General features: G+C 45.3%; 1 protein-coding gene across 3 annotated transcripts in view; it reads left to right on the top strand.

The window, feature by feature from the left end:
• LOC146026561 (uncharacterized) overlaps positions 1-16,660 on the top strand; it is a 69,589-nt gene that overhangs the window by 22,644 nt on the left and 30,285 nt on the right. The window contains exons 5-8 of one of the 3 annotated variants that reach the window (XM_083157339.1): positions 5,294-5,423; positions 7,858-7,987; positions 8,801-8,834; positions 10,713-10,832. In XM_083157339.1, coding sequence (XP_083013465.1) covers positions 10,798-10,832 — 35 coding nt within the window. In that variant the 5' untranslated portion in view covers positions 5,294-5,423; positions 7,858-7,987; positions 8,801-8,834; positions 10,713-10,797. Of the gene's footprint in view, positions 1-5,293; positions 5,424-6,286; positions 6,373-7,857; positions 7,988-8,800; positions 8,835-10,712; positions 10,833-16,660 lie in introns of all 3 variants that reach the window. The other 2 variants (XM_083157342.1, XM_083157340.1) reach the window with 2 other exon arrangements.

Below are 16,660 nucleotides of genomic sequence, written 5' to 3'. Positions count from 1 at the left end.
CTATAATTTCTTATAACTTTTATGCTTAAATTTTCTTTTGCTGCCACAGCCTGCTTCATCTCTTCCGTCACCTCTACTCTTCTCTCAACCTCCACCGCCTGCTTTCTTTATCACATTCCCCTATCTATCTATCTATCTATTCATCCACTATCTACTTATTTATCCACTCTCTATCTCACTATATATATCTCACTCTACTATATCTTTTCACTATAATTTCTTATAACTTATATGCTTAAAAAAATTTCAAATAAATTTACATTTTTTTCTGCCACCGCCTGCTTCATCTCTTTCATCACCTCCTCTTCTCTCTACTGCCATGCTGCATTTTTCATCCCATTCTGTCACCTCCTCTATTTACTGCCACCGCCTGCTTCCTGCGTCTAATTCCCCATCCTCGCCTCTCCTTTCTATGCTGCCACCGCCTATATTCTGCGTCTCATTCCGTCGCCTCCTCTCTTTTTCTGTAACGTCCTGCTTTCTTCATCCCATTCCTCTTTGCCACCACCACCACCTGCTTTCTGCCTCCTTCTGCATCCTATTCCCAAACTGCTCTTACCAGCGTCACCATCAAATACAAAGGCCTTATTCTACTTGACCTGTGTGTAGCCTTTGCCACTGTAGATGACACTCATTTAAATGCTGCCACTGCCTGTAGTCTGCGTACCATTCCCCTTCACCTAGTGTCTCTGCTGCCACCGCCTGCTTTCTTCATTCCATTCCATCACCTCCTCTCCTCTCTGTGCTGTCACTGCCTGCTTCCTGTGTCCCATTCCCTGTCACCTACTGTCTCTGCTGCCACCACCTGCTTTCTGCATCCTATTCCATATGTCTTCCTCTATGCTTTCTGCTGCTGCCCCCTACTTTCTGCATCCAGTTTCCCATGACCTTCTCTCTCTGCCACTTCTGCCCCTTTCTAGCCATGTTTTGTGTTGTTTTTTTTCATAATACAACATCACAAAAATATTGAAATTAAGAAAAAAAAAATTCTGGCCTCCATCCGTTTCCCCCTCTAGCCAGACCATCACACGCCTTTATTGCGTTGTTGTATTATGAAAACATAAACTGACACAAAAATATGAAACCTGCTGCCACCGCCTGCTTCATCCCTGTCCCCATCACCTCCTCTCTTCTCTCTGCTGCTACGGCCTGCTCTCTACATCCCATTTAGTCACCTACTCTCCTTTTTACTGCCACTGCCTGCTTCCTGCGTCCCACTCCCCTTCACCTACTGTCTGTTGCCACCGCCTGCTTTCTTCATCCCATTCTGTCAGCTCTCTACTGCCACCACCTGTTTCCTACATTCTATTCCCCTTCACCTACTGTCTCTGCTGCCACCGTTTGTTTTCTGTGTCCCATTAAATGTCACCTCCCCTCTTTGCTGCCACCATCTGCTTCCTCTGTCCCATCCCCTGCCACCTACTGTTCCTTCTGCCACCTCCTGCTTTCTTTATCGCATTCCCCTATCTATCTGTGTACTCTACCTACACACTATCTATCTATCTACTCACTGTCTATCTATCTATTCATCCATCCACTATCTATTTATCCACTCTCTATCTCACTATATATCTTACACTTATATGTCTTCACTATAATTTCTTATAATTTATATGCTTAACATTTTTTTTGCTGCCACCGCCTGCTTCATCTCTTCCGTCACCTCCTCTCTTCTCTTAACCTCCACTGCCTGCTTTCTTTATTGCATTCCCCTATCTATCTATTCATCCACTATATATTTATTTATTCACTCTATATCTCAGTATATATCTCACTCTACTATATCTTTTCACTATAATTTCTTATAATTTATATGCTTAAAATTTTTTGCTGCCACCACCTGCTTCATCTCTTCCGTCACCTCCTCTCTTCTCTCAACATCCACCGCCTGCTTTCTTTATTGCATTCCCCTATCTATCTATTCATCCACTATACTGTATATTTATTTATTCACTCTATATCTCACTATATATCTCACTCTACTTATCTTTTCACTATAATTTCTTATAACTTATATGCTTAAAATGTTTTTTTGCTGCCACCGCCTGCTTCATCTCTTCCGTCACCTCCTCTCTTCTCTCAACCTCCACCACCTGCTTTCTTTATCGCATTCCCCTATCTATCTATTCATCCACTATCTATTTATTTATTCACTCTATATATCACTATATATCTCACTCTACTATATCTTTGCACTATAATTTCTTATAACTTATATACGTAAAAAAATTTTTTTGCTGCAACCGCCTGCTTCATCTTTTCCGTCACCTCCTCTCTTCTCTCAACCTCCACCACCTGCTTTCTTTATTGCATTCCCCTATCAATCTATTTATCCACTGTATATTTATTTTTTCACTTTATATCTCACTATATATCTCACTCTACTATATCTTTTCACTATAATTTCTTATAATTTATATGCTTAAAAATGTTTTGCTGCCACCGCCTGCTTCATCTCTTCCGTCACCTCCTCTCTTCTCTCAACCTCCACCGCCAGTTTCCTTTATTGCATTCCCCTATCTATCTATTCATTCACTGTATATTTATTTATTCACTCTATATCTCACTCTACTATATATTTTCACTATCATTTCTTATAACTTATATGCTTAAAATGTTTTTTTGCTGCCACCGCCTGCTTCATCTGTTCCGTCACCTCCTCTCTTCTCTCAACATCCACCGCCTGCTTTCTTTATCGCATTCCTTTATCTATTCATCCACTATCTATTTATTTATTCACTCTATATCTCACTCTACTATATATTTTCACTATAAGTTCTTATAACTTATATGCTTAAAATGTTTTTTTGCTGCCACCGCCTGCTTCATCTCTTCCGTCACCTCCTCTCTTCTCTCAATCTCCACCGCCTGCTTTCTTTATTACATTCCCCTATCAATCTATTTATTCATTGTATATTTATTTTTTCACTTTATATCTCACTATATATCTCACTCTACTATATCTTTTCACTATAATTTCTTATAACTTCTTATAACTTATATGCTTAAAATGTTTTTTTTTTTGCTGCCACCGCCTGCTTCATCTCTTCCGTCACCTCCTCTCTTCTCTCAACCTCCACCGCCTGCTTTCTTTATCGCATTGCCCTATCTATTTATCCACTATATATTTATTTATTAACTCTATATATCACTATATATCTCACACTACTTTATCTTTTCACTATAATTTCTTATAACTTATATACTTAAAAAAATGTTTTGCTGCCACCGCCTGCTTCATCTCTTCCGTCACCTCCTCTCTTCTCTCAACCTCCACCGCCTGCTTTCTTTATTGCATTCCCCTATCAATCTTTTTATCCACTGTATATTTATTTATTTATTCACTCAATATCTCACTCTACTATATATTTTCACTATCATTTCTTATAACTTATATGCTTAAAATGTTTTTTGCTGCCACCGCCTGCTTCATCTCTTCCATCACCTCCTCTCTTCTCTCAACCTCCACCGCCTGCTTTCTTTATCGCATTGCCCTATCTATTTATCCACTATATATTTATTTATTAACTCTATATATCACTATATATCTCACACTACTTTATCTTTTCACTATAATTTCTTATAACTTATATACTTAAAAAAATGTTTTGCTGCCACCGCCTGCTTCATCTCTTCCGTCACCTCCTCTCTTCTCTCAACCTCCACCGCCTGCTTTCTTTATTGCATTCCCCTATCAATCTTTTTATCCACTGTATATTTATTTATTTATTCACTCAATATCTCACTCTACTATATATTTTCACTATCATTTCTTATAACTTATATGCTTAAAATGTTTTTTGCTGCCACCGCCTGCTTCATCTCTTCCATCACCTCCTCTCTTCTCTCAACCTCCACCGCCTGCTTTCTTTATCGCATTCCCCTATCTATCTTTTCATCCACTATCTATTTATTTATTCACTCTATATCTCACTATATATCTCACACTACTATATCTTTTCACTATAATTTCTTATAACTTATATGCTTAAAAATTTTTTTGCTGCCACCGCCTGCTTCATCTCTTCCGTCACCTCCTCTCTTCTCTCAACCTCCACCGCCTGCTTTCTTTATCGCATTCCCCTATCTATCTATTCATCCACTATCTATTTATTTATTCACTCTATATCTCACTATATATATCTCACACTACTATATCTTTTCACTATAATTTCTTATAACTTATATGCTTAAAATTTTTTTTGCTGCCACCGCCTGCTTCATCTCTTCCGTCACTTGCTCTCTTCTCTCAACCTCCACCGCCTGCTTTCTTTGCCGCATTCCCCTATCTATCTATTCATCCACTATCTATTTATTTATTTATTCACTCTATATCTCACTATATATCTCACTCTACTATATCTGTTTACTATAATTTCTTATAATTTATATGCTTAAAAATTTTTTAAAATGTAAATTTCAACTTTTTTCTGCCACCGCCTGCTTCATCTCTTCCGTCACCTCCTCTCTTCTCTCTACTGCCACCGCCTGCATTTTTTATCCCATTCTGTCACCTCTTCTCCTCTATTTACTGCCACCGCCTGCTTAATGCGTCTCATTCCCCATCCTCTCCTCTCCTTTCTATGCTGCCACCGCCTATATTCTGGGTCTCATTGCCTGTCACCTCCTCTCTTTGCTGCCACCGCCTTCTTTCTTCATCACATTCCTCTCCTTTCTTTGCCACCACCACCACCTTTCTGCCGCCTTCTGCATCCTATTCCCAAACTGCTCTTACCAGCGTCACCACCAAATACAAAGGTCTCATACTACCTGACCGGTGTGTAGCCTTTGCCACTGTAGTTCACACTCCTTCATATCTTACCTGTTGACATCCATCCTCTTACCTTCTGTATTTCAGCTGATGTTCTATATGATAACAAAAGTACATTGTACCTATTACACCATGTGCAATCTGGTCACATTTCTAACAAGATACAATATAGCATAATATAAATCTTTGTTTCCATGATGAAATCTATAGACACTTGGATAATTTACTAGAATGTAACATTACGGGACTGCAGAGCATAAGCTGCTTTGTGACGCTTCTGTTTGCACTAATGCGCTCATCTGTAGAGTAAGCAGCTGGACCTGCACATCAGGGGGTTCTATGGGGAGGGGCCACATCTTAATGGGAAATGGTGGATGGGACACAGTGTTTGTAAGTAATTGTTGGCTGGCTGCATGTACAGGATATAATATGTAAATGAGACTGAAGGGGAACAGACTGAGTATCTTTAGTTACAGAGAGGTCGCAAAATCTCTTCCCTGCTTACGGATCTTTCTTTTACAGGTTCTCAGTAAAGACCTTATTCTGGTCCCCATGAAATGAATTTCACAGCGTTGTGTGTGGACCAAACTTCGTCCGCAGTGCCTGCCGTGCTCCCCCCCCCCCACACACACACTGCACGCCGCGATCCACGGTACGGCTACGAATGGATGATATGCATAATAATCCGTTCGCAGCCGGGGAGAAATCACTCGATGGTCGGCAACCATCGAATGATTTCTCCAGCGCTCGTAGATCAGAGACACCTGTATGGAGGTACCATTGGAATGCCCAGCGTGTTAGTTGGGGTGGTGCTTACCCATTCACTAGGGAGCGAGTGTACACTGCATAGAGATCAGGTCTGAATCAGGCCCAGGGTGATCATAATGAATAGCAGGTAGGAAATAAATATGTGGTACACAAAAGTGGCAAGTTGCTCAAATGAACTTATTGGTCCATTGCAAGTGCTTGCAAGGGAGGGGCTAGTTCAGGCAAGGGAGGGGCTAGTTCAGGCAAGGGAGTGGCTAGTTCAGGCAACGGAGGGGCTAAACAAGGCAAGAGAATCACAGAATTCCCCCACCCTACAGGATAGTAGTAATGCAGATAACTCAGTTTATTTCTCCTTCGCTCCATAGGGATATATGTACACTGAGTTCTCTGCATTACTACTATCATACATATATTCCAATGCACTGATTAATCCTTTTGCTGTACGTACCATCTATGTATATTACATGCTGCATACATAATGTAGTGCTGGAATAAATTCACCAGCAAATGTAGGGGCATTTTCTAGTGAGATCACTTAGAGAATGACCTGAAATCTCCCCGGGTGTACGCCCCTTTAGTGTACAACTTTCCATTCTGAACATGTATTATTGGTTATTATAATACTGCTATACCCAGATCTAGCTCCCTTTTACTTTCTTTATCATGCCCCCATTTAAAGTTGAAGTCTTCAATCAAACATGGTTAAAAATAATAAGAAAAATGAAGATATAATGTACTTACATGCAGAACCTGGCATGGTCGCATCCAGCAGTGCCTCTGCCTCACTAGATGTACTTAGACCAGGTGGATTTGGGAAGCTTCTCCAGCTGGAGGTAATTGACGAGAAACCCGTAAAATTTGCCTGCTCCGCCGCTGTAATTGGTGGGTAATTGGCCTCTTCTGCCTCCATTAGTTCTAGATGGTTATTACTGGAGGCAGAGGGTGGAAAGAATGCCTACAGAAATAAGAAGTAACAGTGTATATCAGTGATTATTACATCTACCATAGGACTGTGTAAGACAGACAGAGGCATTTACCAAACTTCTTTATGTAAAGGTTATTTATAGTAGTTTCTATTATAGACCCTAAGAAAATGCCTATATATAAAGCTAAAGGCAGTGGCATATGTGTTGCATAAATGTAAAAAGGTGTCGCTCAGACCATATATATATATATATATATATATATATATATATATATAACCACAGCATTGCAGTAGATGTGAGGTCTCTATGGTGCAATTACAGGTGTCCATCTACTCTGTGCTATCAAGAGACATCTATATACTCTAGAAGTGCAGAGAGGAAAATGACATTCCAGAAGCTTACTATGGAAAGTGTAACCTGTGCTCTATAGTCCACTTTGTCTCCTTGTCAGCTTATTATGAGGCGCAGGATTATCAATTATATTAGAAAAATGTCAGAAGATGTAATGGAGCTTACATCTGGGGCAATAAGAAAGTATTGGTAACATAGTAATTATGTCCTTTCTACTTGTGTGTCCCCTGCTAGAAAGAAAACTAAAAATGTGTCTTTGTCAGTGATTTTTATGTAACCCTGAGCACAAGAATAACTGTGTTAGGGAACTTTACACTGTTAAGGCCCCCGTACGCTACGCGATTTGGGCCAGAGGATCCAGCAGATTGTCTGTGACATCCGATCGGATCCGATGCGCAGTCCTGTACGCATCGGATCAGAGCTCGGACGGGCTGCACATAAAATACATCTTATGTGCAGCAGTCAGCAGGACATTCTGGGTGCGCTGAGCAGGGTGCGGCAGGTGGCAAGGAGAATTGAAAAATCCTATTCAAAAGACTGGGTGGCCACTGTTTGGCTGAGAGATCTCTTTCAGCCAATCAGCAGCCACCTGATCTTTTGAATAGGATTTTTCAATTCATACACCCCCTGCCTGCAGCTCTCTGAGATAAATCGCATGTAATATATGTGTAAGAAAAGGCACATCATATGCCAAATCTTATTGAGCTCTCTCAGGTAGGGTTAGGATTAAGGTCAGGTCAGGCTGCAGAAGGGGAGAGTTAGGCTTAGACACTGGGGTGGATAGTTAGGGTTAGGCATTAGGGGGTGGAGTAGGGCTAAAATGACTAAAACTTGACAATTTGTCAGTTAAACGTTTCACCCTGTCTATCCTAGACACTGTCTAATTAGTGACCCTGTCAGCCTATTGCATGCTGACATAATGGCTGTCTATATAGACAGAGCCGATCCCTTAATCCACACCCCATGTATGTGTTTGGCACTTATACATTATCTGCTGACCAGCAATGAGTAGCTCATGGAAGTTCTGTTTTATACTTACAGGGAAGTATGGGGGCTCCATCCCAAGGGATTCCATGGCGACCCAATCGATGTGCTGGAAGAAGGGGTGGTGGCGGATGCTGTCATTAACTCCTGGTTCTTGGCCCAGATGGTTATTGACAAGCTGAAAAAGGTATTTGGATGTAATTATACAGCACAGTTCCTCAATACAATCATTGTACAAACATTTCTGCTGCCGGCACAAAAGAATATAAAGGGATTTCTCCATGGCCACAGTATGTTACTACTGACATTCTATCTGGGATCTGTTGTGTGTCTCACATTACATTCCCCATTCCCCATTTCCTGTCATATGTGTCCTAAAGGTCCATACACACTGGGCGATTATGCCCAGTGTGTGTGTGCACAGCGATGATCGCTACCATCGCTGAGGGGGAAAGCTGCTCAGTGCATACACACTGGGCAGCTTTCCCCCTGCCCGGCGGGGGAGGACGGCTTTGCATAGTGCAGAGCTATGCAATGCCGTCCTCAAAGCCGCTCATCTGCTTGTAATAGCAGCATATGAAGGGCTTTCCTGGCGATGATGCGGGAGCGTGCAGCAGCACTCACCGCCGGGGCATACACTGGGCGGCTTTGAGCTGAAAGCCGCTCAAACCTGCTGTTTTGAGCGACTTTCAGCTTAAAGTCGCCCAGTGTCTATGGGCCTTAATACTGATGTGTCTGTGTAACAATGGCTGCTCAGGTCTTGCTTGGCAATTGTATAGACATTTGTTAATACGACTACATGCATTACTTACATACATCTTATAGATATACATACAACATATAACATAGGCATGGGGCACTAAGTGGACTCGGCCAGAACTTTCTATACCTGTTATCACTGGAAATATATGTATTGGTGTTTGATAGAAACATATCTGTACATTGTTATATTGTCACTATACAATAGTCTAACGTTACTTATCTGATTATTGTCTAACAGGAATGACTGCAGAGAAACCAGTGGGATGATGCAGGTGAGGGGCAAACACACGGGCGATTTATGCCCTATTTCTAAGCGATCTGTCTAGGACACTTAGAAATGAAGCACGGATCGCTCCCTTTGTACACCCTATAGCTATGGCGGTTTGCAGCCCTGCACGTCACTATCGCCCACAAATATAGACAGTGCATGCACGTTCTATCCTGCTTACATCACCAGTCCGCATAGGCAAACACTGCTCAGCACAGATTGCTCAGCGCATATAGCAGATGATTCCCATGTGTGCAGCGATGTGTGCTGAGCCACCTGTGCTTAAGCAGCACAGGACTCACATCTCCCCGTGTACAGGGCTTTAGTTGAGTATGTACTCCATTGTGATGCTCTTTATATTTATTAATCCTATTTATAAAATGCAGAAAAGTCACCTCTCAATAAAAAAACACCCATGTAGATCTTTTACTTATCTGCCAATAGTTATAGCATAGCTAACAGCTGCGTCAGCCGTCGCCAGAGAAAAGATTCAGCTATTTTCCATAAAGCCACAATCTTTATTCACTGCTGCACAATGCGCGGCATAGAGGAGCATATGGTATGCGTACACTCCCGCTATGCATTCACTTATATAGGAGCTGGCTGGTGCGGGCGCATGCACCCTGCTGCTTTATGGGAGCCTGCTGCGATGCACTCACACTGCAATCCCACTACAGCAAGCTGCTATACGCAGCAAAGCTGTAGCAGGACACATCTGTAGTCAGTAATAGTGGCCGGCTGTCAGAGTGCAGAGGACTGAACAGATTGATCCTATAACACAGTGACTAATGGTTACTTACATCCAACATCTTATAAAGTTATATACAACCAATGACATCATTTATATTAATAATTTATGGTACTTATGTAGTATCTGGGCTGCCGATTTTTTGATTGTATGCCTTAAGTTAAGGCATACAATCAGATGCGATGCGATGCGATATCGCATCGCATCGCATACGACCATGCGATGCGATGCGATGACCCGATTTTTCCATAGGATTCAATGTTAAAATGGACTGAGTCCATTTTAACATGGAATTCAATGGGAAAAAGGGGTCCTTTTCATACCCCTACTATCCAAGTGGGCATGGAGTTGGATATAAACCTGTGGCGAGCGTAGCGAGCCACCGAGCCCGAAGCGTGGCGAGCGAAGCGAGCCCCGCGAGGGGACGGTATTCTGTGTCCCCTCGCGGGGCTCGCTACGCTCGCCACGCTTCGGGCTCGGTGGCTCGCTACGCTCGCCACAGGTTTATATCCAACTCCATGCCCACTTGGATAGTAGGGGTATGAAAAGGACCCCTTTTCCCATTGAATTCTATGTTAAAATGGACTCAGTCCATTTTAACATTGAATCCTATGGAAAAATCGGGTCCATCGCATCGCATCGCATCGCATGCGATATGGTCGGGTGCGATGCGATGCGATGGACCCGATTTCAAAATCGGCAGCCCAGTTACTACATAAGTACCTAATTTATAAATGTAATATCATATTTACCATGTTAATGAGGTCCATGGCGGCAGATTCTGTTGCGCAGAATCTTGAGTGAGCAGCATGACCTCCGGTTATCATTTCGTTCAGGATGACTCCAAATGAGAACCAGTCTTCGCCAATCATGTACTCCTTGCCGAAATACAGCTACCAGAAGAGAGCAATTGGTTACCAACATTTTAGCAATCACTTTATTTTTAAATTTTTAATTTTTTTTTTAAATGAACAAAATAGCGGTAAAGATAACCCCTACATGTTATAGTAACAGCAGCAATATTTTATATTGTTTATAAATAATAAGTACTTCGCTGTTTTTAGGTATATTTTGACCCGAGTTATTGCTCTTTCACTTGTATATGCCAGTTCACGTACTATATATTGTTTACAGCAGCTGTCCTGCCAACACACGGCAGCAGTCTCACGTCATCTTCCCCTGGTAAGAGCCGGACCGGAAGTCGCATGTACCCGTTCCTATGGAGGACGCTATGGTGGAGGGTAGTCACTTAAGGTAATGCTGGTTACACACCAGAACGATTTTGCTCAGTCCCATCAATGTCGATGTAATTTAGTCCGATTTTATGTAAATTGGGCACGTTTTGGCATGTTTTAGATCCGATTCAGATCTGATGGTTACCCTTTGAGCGCTTATTGTATGTATGCACTATTTCCATCTTTCTCACTCTTGGGATTATCCGATGTTAGTGCATCTTCCACATGGAGAGAAATTGCCAACACTTGGCAGAATCAGAATTACCCAGAAATGTGCAACGATGCATGTGCGTGGTACAGTGAATCCTTTTTACCCAACTTGGCTATATGCCGTCACATACGGGGTTGGAATCAGGCCCCATGTACATAGTTACATGAGGAAACAGTAGGAAACCCTTTGCATTTACCTCAGGAATAATGACTCCACACCTTCTAGCACAGCCAGTAACACCCTCGTCTCTAGGCGTGATCTCAAGGGCCAGACCGAAGTCGGCGATCTTGAGATGTCCTGTTGGAGTCACCAAGATGTTCTCTGGTTTTAGGTCGCTGTAAAGAAAATAAAATCTTTGTTTTCATACAAACAGGAATTATTTGGTACATAAATTATATTGCACGTTACATGTGTACATTCTAACTAATAGTAGTTTTATATGTTTGGGAGCAAGGACTAATGTAATCATATTTAGGTTAGTGTCCATGTGATTCCACGATGTCATGTACATCTGTATGTGTTCTGCAGAATTCTAGGTTATTTAATAGTGGAACCTTCCTCAGCCCAATAACCCCTGTGATACTAATATGTGTGGTTACAGCATACTGTAAATAACTAGTGATATTGATGTCATAGGAAGCAGCAAATGGAATCTGATGCTGGTCGTTCCCAGCTGGGGAAGGGGAGCAGCTTATAAATGGGGTCAGTTTATTCTTATTTGTAACCAGAAAATAAATAATAACAATACACTGACACGTGGGCCAGGCAGCACATTGTGCTTATTGTGCTGTTATTCCCTGAGTGTAGCCGCTGCAATTTATCATTGGGGATTGTAAGCTTTTAGGGGTAATGGGCCTTATTCAGATCTGAGCTCAGTACTAATTTGTTTGGAAAATGGGCAAAACCATGTGCACTGCAGGTGGGGCAGATGAAACCTGTGCAGAGAGAGTTACATTTGGGTGGGGTGTGCTGAAACTGAAATCTAAATTGCAGTGTAAAAATAATGCAGCCAATATTTACCCTGCACAGAATCAAAATAACTCTATATAAATGTTACATTTGCCCCACCTGCAGTGCACATGGTTTTGCCCATTTTCCAAACAAATTTGTACTGAGCTCAGATCTGAATAAGGCCCAATGGGTGAGTTATTTACCTGTGTAGTGAGTGCCAGACACCTTTAGATTCATATAAATAGCAATTGGAGATGGAATTAAAGGAACCATATTAGGTGAAGTTATCCAACCTGTGTCCATCCACCTCTTCCGCATATTATTTATTTGAGCTTTCCTTAATTTGTCATCTGTCACTCCTGCTCCTCTTACTTCCCTTACTACACCTCTCATAACCTCCGTCCCCTTTTTTATGTACCTCCCATTCCTCCACCTCCTTCCCCTGCACGTCTACTCCCTCCTTGCTCCTCTGCGCCTCCCACTCCCTCCCTCCACCTGCTTCCCCTGCACCTCTCACTACCTACTTCCTCCTCCTTCCTCTGCACCTCCCCCTCCGTCCCCTGCACCGCTCACTTCCTCCTCCTTGCCCTGCATCTCTCACTCCATCTTTCCTCCCCTACACCTCCCACTCCCTTCCTCTACCTCCTTCCCCTGCACTTCCCCTGCACCTCTCACTCCCTCTTTCTCTTTCCTCCACTAGGTGACACTGGAGAGTTACAGTGGGGAATAGAAGGCGACCACAGGGAGCTTGGGCACTTTAGAATAAATTAATAGTGACTAACTCCTCCCCTTCTACTTCCTCTCCTAGGCAGTTTTAGCATGTGCCCTGCGGGAGCTGGGTGCGTTCAAGGCTCACTCCTGAGCTTTATTGATTTTTTAAATATACGATGCTACAATCAGCAAGAGGACAGGCAGGTAGCTCCCTGTCCCTACCTGCCTGCGACGAGGGCGCTGTCGGCGGGTCCGGTCGCAGCTGCATGCAGCTCGCCTCCGGTACCTGGCTGCAGGATCCACTGATCCTGAGGTCCCGTCGCCGCTGCTTGCAGCGCGCCTCGAGGACCACTCAGCATGCCGCACCCGACAGCTATGGCAGGGGTAAGTATAACACTGATTCCCCGCTAGCGGGGGATTCAGTGTAAAAAGCCGCGGCAGCGCACTTTTTAAATACGGCGCCATTCCTGAGGAGCGAGAGCGCGGCATGCTGGGTACTTCCGCTTCCTCCTTCTTTGTAGGAGCGGCGGCCATTGAAGAAGCAGCGTGATCCGCGGCTCCCTCGAAGCGTCTGAGAAGTGCCGGTGACCCTGGTTCAGTGAGTCACAGCGGGACATAGGAGGTCAGGGCAGCTTGGACTGTGTCCAAAAAGGTCCCTTAGCCGGCGCAAGTTATATTTATATACAGTGCGCGTAGCGGCCTCGTGGCAGACTCTGCCTCTTTCCTATACCTCCTCTCCTGTCCAGTATTCCAGCTTTTCTCTCCTTTCTGTGTAAGATTGCGGAGTGTATGATGGCTGGTAAAAAGATTGCGTGCAAAAAGTGCAGCAATAAGTTCGCCCCACAAGCGGAGGGCGCCATTTTATGTCCCTCATGTACTGCATCCCCAGCCCCCACCCCATCTACATCGGGGCAGGAACCACCTGTATGGGCTTCACAATTGTCTACAGTGATTTCTCAGTTAGCGTCTGAGTTATCTTCTGCCAGACAGGACAGGGATGCAGCCAGGGATCAGCAGGCAGAGTTAACCTCTGCCGTGGAGAGTCTGTCTAGAGCATTACATGCAGACACCTCTACACCCCCTCCCCCTAGACTGGCTTCTGCTAATAGGATGTTTCCTCAGGTCCCTCTGTTAGATGATACAGATGATGACATGCCAGCTCTAGAGGAGGGTGAATTTCAGGACCCTGATGCTCAACCTGAGGCTGAGCCTGATGCTCCGCTTATGCAGGACACTGATGTCCCTTCTCAGGGTTTAGAGGACTTAATACAAGCAGTCCGGTTAACCCTCAATGTAGCAGAGGAGGAGAGACCTGCTGCGCGTCCCTCAGTGTTTGCTGAAAGGCAAAAGCAGTCTGCATATTTTCCAGCCTCAGAGGAGCTGGATGAACACTTGCAAAAAGCCTGGTTACACCCAGACAAAAAGTTTCAGGTTTCTCAGAGATTTTTCACTGCCTATCCTTTTCCTAAGGAGGCCAGAAAGTCATGTGAAACGCCACCTGCTGTTGATTCTTCGGTATCACGCTTGTCAAAAAAGACCGTGTTACCCATTCCAGGTGCCTCTACCCTTAAAGATGTCTCTGATAGACGGTTAGAGAGTGCCCTGAAGAATGTTTATACAGCCGCTGGTCTTTTACAACGGCCGGCACAGGTGGGTTGCTGGGTCAATAGGGCCATGGAGGTATGGGCATCCCAGGTGGCCTCCTCTCTAGACCCAGGGGCAAGTGATATGCTGCTCCTAGTGGATCACATACGTGAGGCTGCAGGTTACTTAGTGGAAGCATCTTCTGATGTTTGTATGCTTGCTGCCCGGATTTCTGCTCTTTCAGTGTCTGCTCGCCGTACTCTTTGGTTGAGACAGTGGAATGCAGACGCCGACTCCAAAAAGGCGGTGGAGGCATTGCCCTTTGCTGGGGAGGCTCTCTTTGGTCCAGAGCTGGACAAAATGATTTCACAGGCTACAGGGGGTAAGTCTCAGTTCCTGCCCACTGCAGCCCCTCCCCCTCGTAGGTCATTTCCTACCACTGGAGGGCAGTCCTTTCGGTCCTTTCGCCCCACCCCCAGATTCAGGGGCAGGTCTAGGGGAGCGGCTACTAGCTCCAGAGGCTTCCGAGGAAGAGGCAGAGGATCAGCCAATGCCCCAATACTTGATGCAAAGGTTACCTCAAAGCCCTCAGCATGACTCTCCCAGCTCCTGTCCAGATCACAGGGTGGGAGGCCGGCTTCTCTTTTACCATCAGGTATGGGCCGGTTCATGCAAGGATGCATGGGTAAGGGACCTGGTAGCAGTAGGCTACAAGATAGATTTCTTGTTGCCTCCTCCTCAACGGTTCTTTCCCACAGGTTTGCCAGCTTCTCAGGAAAAAGGCAGGGCCTTACAGGCCGCCATCCAAAAACTCAGGGATCAGGGGGTGGTGATCCCGGTCCCGGAACCAGAAAAGGCACGGGGATTCTATTCCAGCCTTTTTCTGGTCCCCAAGCCGGATGGCTCAGTGAGACCCATCTTGAACCTGAAGCAGCTCAACCCCTTCTTAAGGTTCACTCGCTTCAAGATGGAGTCTCTCCAGTCTGTCATTGCAGGCCTGGAACCTGGGGAGTTTCTTGTATCCATCGATATCAAAGATGCATACCTGCACATCCCCATCTGGCCTCCTCACCAGGCATTCTTGCGGTTCGCAGTCCAAAACTATCACCTACAGTTCCGAGCCCTCCCATTCGGCCTCTCCTCTGCGCCTCGGGTATTTACCAAAGTGATGGCCGTCATGATGGAAATACTCAGGGCTCTGGGAATTACCATTGTCCCTTATTTGGACGACCTTCTGCTGAAGGCTCCGTCCAAGGAGGTTCTGCTGCACAACATCCAACTAACACGTCGGACCCTGGAGTCCCATGGCTGGATGCTCAACATCCAGAAGTCACAGCTGACCCCATCGCAGAGAATCCTGTTCTTAGGGATGATTCTGGACACGGTCCAGAGAAGGGTGTTCCTCCCCATGGACAAGATCTTGTCCCTGCAGGAAGCAGTGCGACTGGTGCTGCAACATCGAACAGTCTCAGTTCTTCTTTGCACGAGGCTGCTGGGAAGGATGGTGGCCACGTTCGAGGCGGTGCAGTACGGGCGGTTTCACTCTCGGCCCTTCCATCTGTGTCTGCTCCGCCAGTGGACAGGCTCACACCTGTTTCTACACCAGAGGATTTCTCTCTCCCATCAGGCTCGAGCGTCACTGGCGTGGTGGCTCAACTCCAGCAACCTGCAGGAGGGAAGGAGGTTCGCCATTCACAATTGGACGCTCCTCACCACGGACGCCAGCCTCAGGGGCTGGGGAGCGGTCACGTTGGGCCTCCACTTCCAAGGCCTGTGGACCCCGGAGGAAGCACAGATGTCCATCAATGTGCTGGAACTGCGAGCAGTGTATTATGCCATGCTCCAGGCAGAAGTGATTCTCCGGAACAAGGACATCAGGGTGCAGTCCGACAATGCCACGGCGGTGGCTTACATCAACAAGCAGGGAGGCACCCGCAGCCGTGCAGCGATGAGAGAGGTAAAGAGGATTCTGTGCTGGGTGCAGGAGCACGCAGGGGCCGTGTCCGCCATTTTCATACCAGGAGTAGAAAATTGGGAGGCGGACTACCTCAGCCGGCGGGACGTACACCACGGAGAGTGGTGCCTGAACCCTCTGGTCTTCCAGACCCTGACTCGCCGGTGGGGGTGTCCGCAGATAGACATGATGGCCTCCAGACACAACCATCAGTTGCCCCGGTACTGCGCTCGGACAAGAGATCCACGGGCGGAGGCTGTGGACGCTCTCACAGCACCCTGGACGGATCAGTTCCTGTACATCTTTCCTCCAGTGCCTCTCATCCCTCGGGTTCTGCAGAGAATCCGACGGGAGTCGGTGACGGTGCTGTTCATAGCCCCAGACTGGCCTCGCCGGTCGTGGTACACGGTACTAACAGGCCTGTTAGTAGACGAGC

This window comes from Crinia signifera, chromosome 8 (genome assembly GCF_055691185.1).
Source record: "Crinia signifera chromosome 8, ASM5569118v1, whole genome shotgun sequence".
Taxonomy (NCBI): Eukaryota; Metazoa; Chordata; class Amphibia; order Anura; family Myobatrachidae; genus Crinia; species Crinia signifera.
The sequence above is the reverse complement of the archived record's forward strand: the minus strand, read 5'-3'. Positions and strand labels throughout refer to the sequence as shown.